At 38.2% G+C, this 12,514-nt stretch overlaps 2 protein-coding genes across 2 annotated transcripts; both read right to left on the reverse strand.

Moving 5' to 3' along the window:
- Positions 1-965: 965 nt before the first annotated feature.
- Positions 966-1,838, reverse strand: LOC121744596 (ethylene-responsive transcription factor ERN1-like). Its single transcript, XM_042138191.1, has one exon. It carries the CDS (start codon positions 1,836-1,838, stop codon positions 1,164-1,166), a length of 675 nt encoding a protein of 224 aa, XP_041994125.1. The 3' UTR covers positions 966-1,163.
- A 1,870-nt stretch (positions 1,839-3,708) lies between these two features.
- LOC121744628 (importin-5-like) lies at positions 3,709-10,878 on the reverse strand. Its single transcript, XM_042138227.1, has 20 exons — positions 9,523-10,878; positions 8,999-9,202; positions 8,744-8,848; positions 8,570-8,635; positions 8,319-8,483; positions 8,046-8,120; positions 7,804-7,958; positions 7,276-7,411; positions 7,111-7,180; positions 6,901-7,028; positions 6,758-6,814; positions 6,117-6,302; positions 5,921-6,013; positions 5,674-5,759; positions 5,523-5,589; positions 5,368-5,434; positions 5,148-5,284; positions 4,673-4,764; positions 4,460-4,526; positions 3,709-4,259 (listed from the first exon to the last, which is right to left on the reverse strand). The coding sequence occupies exons 1-20, from the start codon at positions 10,750-10,752 to the stop codon at positions 4,095-4,097; spliced, it is 3,351 nt and encodes a 1,116-aa protein (XP_041994161.1). The 5' UTR covers positions 10,753-10,878; the 3' UTR covers positions 3,709-4,094.
- Positions 10,879-12,514: the final 1,636 nt, after the last annotated feature.

Consider the following 12,514-nt stretch of genomic DNA (forward strand, 5'->3'; position numbering starts at 1 on the left):
CTCACAAAATTGAGTTAGTAACCAAATCAGATTAAATCAAATAACACACATACAAATTAATGAAATTGATACCAAATAAAACAACCTACTCATTTGAATGAAGTCAGGCTCCATTGTATCTTTACTTGCAATAATTTCAATGATAGTCTCTTTCCTCTTGTAATTCATCATGCAATATTTTATATGCATACATACCTGTGACAAACAAAACAGATTGTTAAATACCAATAGTATACTTATTATAAATAGATTAGATTAAAAACCCTACATGATCGACATCTTCTTGAGAATATCTTCTTCTCATCTTGAATGATGTAAAAAAAAGTAAAATATGAAACAAACAACAAAAAAGAGAGCTAGTCTGGTAGAGAGCTTCTTGTGTTTGAGGCTGATTGAGTTCCAAATCTAATCGAATGAAAATCATGTTTTTTGCGAATTTGAACTCATTATATATTGCATTCAAATAATCCAATTGAGTCACGGACTCATGGAAGATAACAAAGAAAGCCCAATAAACATAATAAAAGAATTATAGGACATTTATTAGTTATAAAAAGACACCCAATACACAAATTAATTTACTGAATTACTGTTAAAACTTTATTTTGTTGTCTTATTCAAATAGGATAAGTTTTCGCACAAATTCAGAGTTTTAAGACACTGTCCCAAGATATATATACACAATTAATATAAATTTATCGTCATAGTAGATACGTTTGGATATTCTTTAATATTATTATTTTGGGTAAAGAGATCATTGATTTAGATTTTGATTTAGTTATGGTAATATTCATGAACACACTACATAATTAAATTATTATTTGAATATTTTTATTTTTATTTATTTTTGGATATGAGTATTTTTATATTAATCACTATCTCTTCCTTAATTCACATAGAAATATTGCAAGAAATTTTTCAAAATTGGGTAATAGAATCGGAGCATCACAATTTATGAAGCAGAATTAGTCGGATTCCGCCAAAAGGCGGATTCGGTACACATGTGGTTAAACCAAAAAAATAAAAAATAAATAGCTTCTAACATAAAATAAGGCCAACATAAAATTCCAAATACAAACTAACTACTTTGATCAAACAAAAACCACTTTCTTCCTAATGTAATGAGTCAAAAAAGGTTGCATAAATATGAATTTTTTTTTTGCTTAACTAGGGCAGAACATATGGCTAAGAGTTTGAATATCCCAAAAAGCATCATTTGAGTCATTGATGGCATCCCAATATTCACTTATGCCATTCATGGCATAGAGTGATGCTGAAATCTGTCTCTCAACCTTCATTCTTTCGAAATCCGGGAAAGGCGCATCCTCAACCGCGCCCTCCTCATGTGACTGAGGCGCGAAATGGATGAAGCCGGGCCTATACACATCCTCGGATGGATTGAAAACAAGAGATCCTTCCGTTTGGTTGATACTACTACTGTTACTAGCAACGGCCTTGTTGTGGCGTTCTTGATCACTAGTTGGAGGGGTAATAATGGCCTTATTTTGGCTCCTCTTTTGGTTCAACAAGTTCTTGATCTTTAAAGAGAGGGCCGGGTTGCAGGGGACGGTGTTCATGAAGTTGGTGCGCGTGTTTGAGCCACGGAGGAGGCAGGCAGCCTCGTCGTAGGCCAGGGCAGCCTCCTCGGGGGTATCGAATGTGCCTAGCCACATACGGATCTTTTGGGTCGTGTTCTTGATCTCTGCTACCCATTTGCCCGAAGGCCTCTGTCTCACTCCCACAAACTTGCCCTTGGTAGAGCTTCTATTCGCGGGCTTGTTATACATCGTGTTGATGTTGTTGTTGGTCGAAGATGAGCTATGGAAGTGAAGTTCCATAGTTCGGTTTTGTTTGGTTTGGGGTTGTAAGAGGGGAAAGAGAAGTGATGAATGTTGGCTTCAAGAAGGGTGTTTTTATAGGAGGATGAATATGTCTTATTTGTTTGGCTACTTTTGGTTTGAATTAATTGAATAATATGTTTTGCATAGAGTTGACTGGTTTCTTCAAACATGGGAAGTGTATAATGAATCATGAGTTGTAAGCATGACTAATTTATATTATTGTATTCAATGTTTAGTTTGTGCTTATTATGTGAAGCATGCCTCATCTCTTTGTTTCATATTGCTCCACACGTTCTTGGCCTCTTTTTTTGCTCATTTTCGTGATGGGGAGTGATTGGCATGAGTTGAGCCTATAAAGCACACTAATATGCACCAACGACGAATCGACACATAGTCGTAAAATTATCAGTTCCTTCTAAGTCGATTAATCATTTAACGTTTAAGTATGGAAGTGAATCAGTCCACAATCATGCCTAACTTTTGTGGGCTTCCATACATTTATTTTAAGGCCCAACATGATTCCTACTGTTACCATGATTAGATTTGTTCTCTTATTATATGTTGTATCCAAGAATTATAAGGAAATATCTAGCTTGGCATCGCATTCAGATATAGATACTTATCGTATCGAACAGAGTAAATAATTTTTATGTCTATATGTTTATATTCATGAGTACTTGTGCATTTTCTTCGTAACATCTAAGACGTAACTAAAAGAGCATCAAATCCCTCCCTTACCTCTTTGTGAGTCTGGTAAATGGAGAATAGATTCCATAAAGAGAGAGTCAAGACAACAATATTTGTATAGATGTGCAATAATTCAAGTTTGGACATATATAATTAGGACATGGAAGCCATTTCATCCTTGGATCAGACAAGAATGAGATTGATAAACTAACCAAAGTCAAATGTAGTCTAGATAAAGACAATGAATACCTTTTTAATCGAGGGAGTTGTTAAAGCTCAACATATTGTTGATTTGTTACCCATTTGGTCAAACTTTAAACATAAACAAAGGTGCAAATCGCAATCACCGAAGTCTGCCAAATTTTCCTTTTTCACAACATTACAAGTATCCATCGAACCCCACCACCTGAATAGCAATGCAACCGGCCACGAAGCAGCCGGTTCCGGTTCCGGTTCCAAGGGAATTGAACCATAACCAGCCCTGCAAGTAAATTAATGGCCTCTATCTAGTATTGAACTAGCTAGCAACCAAAAGATTTCAGTGATTTTCTCGCTTTTTGTTAGTTTTATCTGATTTTGGGATAAAATTGGTTGTTAACTAAAGTTGCAATAATCTGAAACTCTAGGCCATTTGATTCGATATGTCATTCAAAATTCAGCTCGTGAATGACTATTATGGTTCCATAGCCGAAACCGTCAATTCATCACACCACTACAGATGGATGAACCTACCAAGCTCTTGATTCTTATTTAGTACAAAAACAAATTCTAAAATTTGGCTTGGTGGGGAAAGACGAGATAAAGAATCTTGATGCTCATGCTTGAAGCTAGGAAAGGAATCTCCAGTGCCATAAACTAACAACAGCACAAGTATTAGGTGTAATTGTAGGATCAATTTTAATTACAATGATGTGATTGGACAAGATGAAAAGTTCTCTTACAATTCCAACTCCAACAATATAACTATCTACTTTTCTAATGGCATAAACAATCTGAGTAAGATTAAAATAGTGATAAAATATAGAGAAATATAATTGTGTAAATGTAAATCAAGTACTTTTGTTGTTTTCTATTGTTATTTCATTCTAAACTACTTTTGTACTATTACTCTTTGACTCTACTACCCGTCATCAACTTGACTTGAACGTTTTGTAACACATTAAAAACACAATGACGAAAATTGAACATCAAGTATTGTTTCTCATATAACTGAAGTAACAAATAAACAAAATAAATAACAATCACAGATGTAACAAAAAAAAAGAGAAGGAAAAAATGTATGATCATGACCAAAACTGAGACAGGAATCGCCTCTATGGCAATCCTCAAATACCCCACATATGTTGACAATAAATAAAAAAGAACACCAGATTCCCCCAGTTTTTGGGAGCAACACAGGTGGTCTTGTAATATACCGTCTCCGCCCGGATCCTCACTCGACCAAAACCTTGTGCAAAAGAATGCGGAACAACTCTCTCGCCGGAAAGAATGGGATGAACAAATGCTTGACCGGCACAAAACCACTATCAAACTCTGATATCAAATCAGCAGTTGCCGCAAGCATCATCACGATGACAGAATCGTCTGCAACGCCAGCTGCTGTTGAGGCTGCAAGGCCGACCATGTAGAGGCCAGGGTGGATGGAGGCAGAGTCTGTTGTAGCTGCCTCAACAAGTTCACCATTCGACTGGCAGTTTGCTCGGAGGCAAGATCCTTGCCAGTACAAAGAACCTGCAATTGGAACGATTCAAAAAAGACCCAAATTCGCTGAAGAAATGTAATGATATAATAAAACATCCATAAATTGGGGCTACAGAAATTTAAGGGGAGATTTCAGGTCTTCTACATAGTTATCTTATCAAAATAATTTCACAAGAATGTTGTCTAAGGTAACATGAACGATGGTCACAAAATTTCTTAACGTAACTAACCTCGGCAAAAACAGAAACGATTTTAGGGAGATGCTGATTGTTAGGCCCCAAAAGTTCCAAATCAGACCTGAAGGAGGGAACTGTGATCAATAACAGAATATAGGAAAAGCAGATGACAGCCAAGTCGGATATTAAAAATTGTATACAAACTGGTTGTATAAGTAAAGCACTGCATATATTTTGGAAAGGAAAGAGCAATTTTCATGTCCTCACCTTTCAACCATTGAGCAAAGCTGGTCATGAACAACTTTTGCCTCAATAACATCACCCTTTATAGGTAAACAATTCAACCAGGCAGGAACAACCTATCAGAGCAACTTTACACAGTTAGAATTAATCGAATGCAAGAGAAGGAAATACTAGCACAGTATTCAATTAAATGTGACAACATAGAGATTAAGACAATATACTGAGGTGGTCTTCGGTTTCCAAGATAAAATAATACTACTAAGATATAATTAAGTTGTGAGATTATTTTAGTCATTGGGGGTTAGCTAAGACTAATTATCCCATGATTATCCATCTAGGTTTGAGTTGTGGGATTGAATCTCATGAACCAAGCACACTACAAATTTAATCTTGGGATACAATCTTGCAAACCGAACACCCCCGAATCCAACAAAATTATACTGTGCATTTTCTTCATGGTAAGAAAAAATAGCCAAGCATTGAGATGAGAGAGAGCTACCTCAGCTGAATCAATGCTATCACGATGATACTGACATATCTTTCCAAGAGCTGAAACGGCGTTATCATATGCCATCACATTGTCTGGCTGCAAAGCATTGGGATGCCTAATGACTACATTGAGCCGCGAAAGAGCCTCTGAACAAGAATCCAAATAAAGATCAGAATACAGATATCAAGCTGAAATTTACTTTCTATGAGCAACATTGAGACAACTTTACCTCCAACAAGTGGTTTAAACACAGAACTTCCAAACTCGGCACACACTCCGAGTCCATATACAGCAGCCTAGAGTATAATATTAGTCAATTAGGATATGATGGATTAACATTGTTCAGAGTATGTGAAAACACAAAGTTCAGAGTTTCGGGTCAACCTGTCGAACATCCGAGCTCTCATCATTGCATGCCTCCAAGAGGAATGGAAGATATGTATCATAATACCTGGTTCAAATTAAAAAGAACATGACTACGTCACTATTTTCACAACTGAGGCCAAATTCAAATATTTTATGCCATGTTACATACTTCAGAGCTAAGTCACGGCATTGCTCAGCTACATCATCAAAGATGCAAATGGCAATCCTTCTCTCTTCGGCCGATTTGTCCTTTCCCTACAACAGACAAAGGAGGGACCAATCATGAACAAAAAAATTAGGTTTGAGATAGATGTTCAAATTTTAACTTCTGTTCTATTTCTCTAATCTTGCTTGCCAACAAGTATGTGACAGGAACGGGAAGTATCAATGTATCATAATCACAAAACATGACTTACCCACATCGGCATCAGGTATGATGACAGTTCATCGAAGAAAGGCAAGAAGGAGCCCTTAAATGTTTTAATTAAAGTTCCCAATATTTCACCAACCTGAAACAAAAATTACCAGAAGAACAAGGTTAGGATGGTGTCATGTTTCCAAACTGACAGAGCTTAAACAATTGGTTGTGTCCCGAAAGTGTAATTTACTAACTTGGTCAAATACTTCTTCTTCTTGCTCATCTTCCTCTTTGAGAAGTTCTCCCTCCTCCTCATCAAAATCTTCAGCTTTGGCTCTCTCTGTTCTCTCTTTTTTCCTACTTGAGCTAGCTGTGATCACCTGCTTTATCTCTTCCACAATGCTTCTAACCTGGCTCTCATCTAAAAGAGATCCTGAAATCTGAGAGACATTCACAAGGGAAATGACGAGTTAACTCTAGCGAATACAGTAAATTCATTATAACTCTGACAAAATACATACTAGTACTACAATAAAAAACCAGAACTGCCATCAAATAAATTGTGTCACGCTAATTGTAAAACTCATACAACTCTACTGAACGGCACAGATTAAGTTCATCACTTTAGGAAATTGAATACAAGGTAGGTAGTTGTTACAGCCTCTTATACAGCATGCACAAAAGCATGATGATGAAAACATTTCTTGAAATAAAAGACCTTTACAGAATCAACAGGACATGATATACAACAAATGTTAGAAATGTGATGAGTAAGGTCAACATTAACTTGCATTTTTTCACACTTGCACCTAGCACAGATTTGAACTTACATGGTGAAATAACCAACCTAACATATAAATAGGTGTATTGAAGGGAATGAACTCAAGTGACCAACCTGTACACATTCGTTCAATGCATCCAACATGTTTGCACAGATCTCTATATCAGGTTCCTGCATGGATAATAATTGATACTTATATGAGTGCCCAGATACAATAATCATCAATAACAGAATGCAAAACACATTTATATTGACACCTTGTGTAGGGCTTCTACTAAAGCAGGAACTATGAAGTCTGATAGCTGCTTAACATATGTTTCATTACGACCCTGAGCAACTCCTTTTTCTACAGCCAATTTTGCAGATCGCAACAGCTCCGGCATTGCTAGAAATAATGGAAGTGTTGATCAATATTAGCAACTTCAATATTCGGTATATGGAAACGTACCAAGTAGAATCTGCATTACCTGACACAGCAGCCTTCCTGACCTCTTCATGGAAATAAAATTTCAAAAGTGGAACCAATGTCGGGGCAACCTACATCAAGCACAAGTTGCCATAACATCTTTAAATTGTGACGATGTGATCTACCATCAACGTAATCAAGAAAAGACCAATTTATTTCCACTAACCTGGTCGATCCATGGGTAAAAACCTTCCTTTAACTCATCAGCATAGCAGCACAACATATTGCAAGCAGTAGCCTTCTCCTCCAGGACACTAGTCTTAATCCCAATTCTTTTATCCCCGAGGGTTATGGTCTCCATGCTGCAATATATAGAAATTTGTTAATATCGGAAGCAATTAGCAGAAAGATGTGCCCCATTGGAAATGTATTATAGCACTCAAACCAAGATGCAAACAATATGAATACATATCAGAACTAACAGACATCAAAACAGTAAAATACAAAAAACAAGAGGTCTCTTCCAGATGCAAATGAGAAAATTACAGTATCTTCTTCCTTGCATATATTTTTAGATACAGGACATAAAAGAAGCTTCAATATTGCACAGCATATTCTCAGAGGGATGTTGATAAAGTTATTGGACTTCATTGACAAAAAAATGAATGGTGGAAAATAAGGCCAACTTTCATTAAAACTTGAAAAGAAACTTATTACTAAAAGATAAATCTACAGAATATAAGACAGTCGTCACCTTTCATCGTCCGATTCATCAATTTCATTGTCGGAATCAGCAGATGTAATGACCACATCAGGCTTTAGCTGAGCAGACTGAAGCAGGGGAGGCATAACCACACTCATATAAGGAAGAAAATCCTGCCCCAAGCACTTGCAAAGTCTGGCCCATGCCTACAACAGAACAAAAACAAGTTTGATGTGGCTGAGCTATTTTTTAAGACATATGAAATATGCATCTCACAAGGACTAATGGCATACTTGTAGCATGTAACTGGTAGTAGGATCATCTGTCTCCATTTGCGATCCTTGCAATGACAAAAGCACTCCCATTACCTAGCAAAAATAAATGAAACTAAGATTATTTCAAATCATGATTAAGGGGGGTCAGATACATATATTGCTAAAATGAACACACCACTCTGTATAGGATGTGCAAGTGAGTAAAGCAACCAGTCAATACAAAGCACAAAACAAACACAAGGGAATAGCACATTCAACGAAACATTCAGACCCAGATCTTTTGTCGCCTACCTGCTTAGCATCCTCCTTGAATTTCTCCTTTCCAACAGCCATCCCCACCAAGCTAATGCACTCCATAGCTTTTGCACGGAGCATGCGGTTAGATTTGTCAGTGGCATTCTCTAAGATAACTTTCAAGTAAGGCATAACTGCATCATAATATTTCTGGAAGTGCTCCTGCCAATCATAATTCAATAACTTAACTGAGAAACCCACCAATAATAAAGAAACTAACAAGATAAGCTATAACGAGAATGATGTACCTGAGATGAATCGGCTACCGAAGCTAGAGCAGTTAAGGCACCCTCCTGAACCATTTGCTTCGAATTCTGCAATTTCCAAAGATATTTCAGTTTTGTATATCCAACGGCTAGTATTGTATAGCATAAGTATTCAATTATGTTCCCACATAATTTTTTTCTAATTTGCAATTTCACCTGAAGAAGCAGAAGAAGCTTGTGCACTATCCCGTCTAAGTAAGGTGCCAAAATTTCTGGAGTGCAGTTTTCACTGAAGTTAAGCACTGCTGAAGCTGCATGTGCCTGCAGAAAGGGGAAAGAACTGCTTAAACATCACATAATTCAGCGTACTGCCCTACTACTTAATAAGACTTATCACAAGTTGGAAATTGCTCCAGATAAGTTAGATTTGGGTAAGTAATGTTGATGCAGAAGATAACATGATATACAAACCTGTACTCGAGGATTTTGGAAATCATCCATAGCTGCAGCTAGAGCTGGCATGACATGCTGATGGAACTGAATTTGCAAATCTGGGCCCAAGTCTGTTGATAGCTGACCAATTGCATTAATTGCCGCCCATCTCACACGTGGATGAGGATGTTGAAAAGAATTCAGGACCATGTTCACCACTGGTTCCAAATTCTTCACCATCACCTGTAGTATGCAGAGGAATTGTATTACTCTCACATTGGTGCACACCAGATCCCTATGTGCTGGTAACAACAGTAGTAAAAGAAATCCAATGCAATTGATGAATCAACGCACTTTATTTGAGGATGAGAAAATAGATATCGAAAACCACCAAATGATCATCTAAAGCACACTCTAAACAGAATACAAAAAGCTATAAATGATGTAATTTATACGAACATGAGACAATATGTTATTCAGCACAGTTATGACTTGACCACGTAAACTATCATCTCCAAATTCACAACACAGATGTAAATCTTTAATGGCTTTATGGTATATACCTTGGAGCAACCCTCTGCAATCTGTGCAAGTGCAATGAGTGCTGCGTGATGCTTCTGCCACTCAGGAGCAGAAAAATACGCCCGAAACAGCTCGGACGCCACAGGGACGATTGTAATCCCACCAAGCGCTATTGAAAGCCTATCTAAGCATTCCTGCCCAACACCATAATTACTCGTCTCTCCTGCATCCTCGTCCTTGACTTCTGCACTGTGCCACGCAGGATCATCCTCCACATCCAAAACCATCTTCATCAAATTGGCGAAAAGCCGGCTAATGAACTGAGGCAACTTGCGCATCATCCCCGGTGCCCTTTCCCTTGCTTCCGCTAGGGTAATCACAAACTCAATTGCCAGATGCCGCGTGCCTTCCTCCAAACTCTCAGCCTCGGCAATCTGCAACATCGCACCAACAACATCCACAATCTGCCTCCTCAAAAACCTAGGTTCCGTCCCTGCCAGCTCAATCAGCAGCTCCAACGCCTCCTGCGCAGTAGCCTCCTGTCCCGAGTTCAGCGACTCAGTCAATGTCCTCATCATAGCCGGCAACAAATCCTGAAACCTATCTCGATCGCTCGAGTTCGTCAAGCACTGGATAAAATTAATGACAGCGCTCAGCGCCGCAATCTTCACATCCGGATTGGGGGAACTATTCAACACGTTGAGGAAAACAGTGTGCAAATCAGTTATATACGGAGTCAAAGTCTCCCCGATGAACTGCGCCAGCTGCGAGAACATCAGGAACGCCGATTCCTGCAGCTTCGGAGCACTAGACGTCACGCACTGGAACATAAACGGCAGGATTTCCGGCCACTGATTCTCCGGCACGAGCGAAGAAGCGAGCTCGGAGACCGTGTCGCACAGCTTCTTAATAATCGATTTAGACTCCTCGCTCTGGAGCGACGACAGCAGCACGTTTTTAACCGCGGAGCGAGTCGATTCGGTGAGGCTCGGCCATACATACGAGTCGTCGCGGGTCAATTGCTTCCGCAGGAGAATCGCCGCCATGGCGCGTGCCTCCTGGTGCACGGACGAGGAGATGAGGTGGCCGAGCTTGAGCACGAGCGAGTTAGGATCGTTCTGCTTGATCAAATTGAAGATTGCCTCGGCCTGGGAACGCTGCTCGTTGGAGGAGGACATCAGGTGAGAAATCAGGGTTTCGAACGGCGCAGGATCCGCCCCCAAAATCGCCGCCAATTGCGCCTGCTGAATCTGAGTCGACTCGGTGTCCATCCTCCCGAGTTGCGCCGCGATAATTCTCTAGGGTTTTTGGCGTGTGTTTTTGTGTGTGTGTGTGTGGTTGGCGCTCAGCTATCGCCTCTCTCTCTATTCACTCTCTCTCTCTCACACAGCGGCACACGCAGTTAAGGTGTGTGAAATCTGGGTTATATAGAAGAAGACGACGACACACACACAAAAACACAATTTAGTGCGTGGGTAGTTAGGTAATTTGATAGCGAATGTACTATTGTGCGCAGCGAGGGGTACTACGTGTGGAAGCGGCGAATAATGGTTACGATAGTAGGCTGCGATGTGGGATTTTGGGCGGCAAATAAATAAGGAAGTCAATATATAAATAGTGGAGTCAATTTATATCGATCTATTTTATGAATTTTATTTTCTTTTAATAATTATAACTGTATCAATTTAATTTCATATTTTGTGAGCATACTAAGTTAATTCCAATTTTTATACAAGTCTTGTATCAATTTAATCAATTCAAAAAATTAATTTTAAAAATTGTAAATTTTGATATTCTCGTATATAAATACTTTTGAAGAAAAAAATAATATATTGGCTTCTTATGCATTACACTACGTCTTAATTCCACCGTTTGAAATGAAATTTTGATAGTACAAATTGATATAACTTGAAATGAGTAGGAGGTGTGGCTTATAAGTGGAAAAAAATTGATATGTAATTGATGCAATTATAAATAAGTTGGAAATAAATCTAATACATTTAAAAGATCGTAATAGAATTGATGAAACTACAAAAAATAGGACAAGTTCGATCATTAGAGCATCCACAACGGTGGCGTCCGTCGCCACGGCGGTCCGCGCCGCTGGCACTGACGCCACCCGCCGCTGCTGCGCTCGCGCCGCTGGCAAGGCGCTGCTCGATGCATCGAGCAGCGCCGTGCCAGCGAGCAGCTGACATGGCGCGCCCTCATTCGTCAACGGCATAGCCGTTGTGTTTAAATTTTTTTTTTAAAAAAATCGGTTTTTAATTAAAAAACCGATAAAAAATTTAAAAAAAAATTCACTTCCCAAAAAAATTATATCCGTTTATAACCGTTTTTCCCCACTTTTTAATTTTTTTTTAATTTTTTTACCCCAAAAATACACACTTTCATCTATAAATACCCCATGCAACTTCAAACGCACGAGACCATGATATTGGGTCTCCAAAAACAATTGGGGTTGGTGCCGCCGGATGCGTAGTCTTCCTCGGGTAATATTAGCCAATAATTGTGTAATTTTTAATTTTTAGGATTTTAATTATGTAATTTTTAATTTTTAGTATTTTAATTATGTAATTTTTAATTTTTAGGATTTTAATTATGTAATTTTTAATTTTTAGGATTTTAATTATGTCTTTTTTATTTTATTTGTAATTTGTAATATTTATTGTGGTTTTTTAATGAATTTTAGTATTATGGAAATGTTTTTGTGTAATTGAATTTTAAATTAATTGTGCTCGTCCTTGAGGAAGAGCACAGCTGTGTGTGTTATGCTCTTGCCAGAGAGCAGGCAAAAAAAGTGGGGTCGGGACCACAACCGTGCCGCTGGCAAGAGCACGGTTGTGGATGCTCTTAAGTCTACAATATTCATTAACAAGTCTCCAAATAGAGTTGCCCTCAACTTGATGGTCTAAATATTATTTCAAAATTGATTTATATACACTTAATTGCTTTGCTTGTTACTAATGCAACTCGTCTTGCCATTATATGTTTATTATCAATATTCTATTTACAGTAATACATTTAAAATGA

This window comes from Salvia splendens, chromosome 8 (assembly GCF_004379255.2).
Source record: "Salvia splendens isolate huo1 chromosome 8, SspV2, whole genome shotgun sequence".
NCBI lineage: Eukaryota > Viridiplantae > Streptophyta > Magnoliopsida > Lamiales > Lamiaceae > Salvia > Salvia splendens.

Bases quoted from the DNA above. Each gene is read 5' to 3' on its own strand.
- LOC121744596 (XM_042138191.1), bottom strand. From the start codon at position 1,838: ATGGAACTTCACTTCCATAGCTCATCTTCGACCAACAACAACATCAAC.
- LOC121744628 (XM_042138227.1), bottom strand. From the start codon at position 10,752: ATGGACACCGAGTCGACTCAGATTCAGCAGGCGCAATTGGCGGCGATT. The intron at 8,636-8,743 runs GTGAAATTGCAA...TGGAAATTGCAG, and splicing joins AGCTTCTTCTGCTTCTTCAG to AATTCGAAGCAAATGGTTCA. The intron at 4,765-5,147 runs GTAGCTCTCTCT...TTGCTCTGATAG, and splicing joins ATAGCATTGATTCAGCTGAG to GTTGTTCCTGCCTGGTTGAA.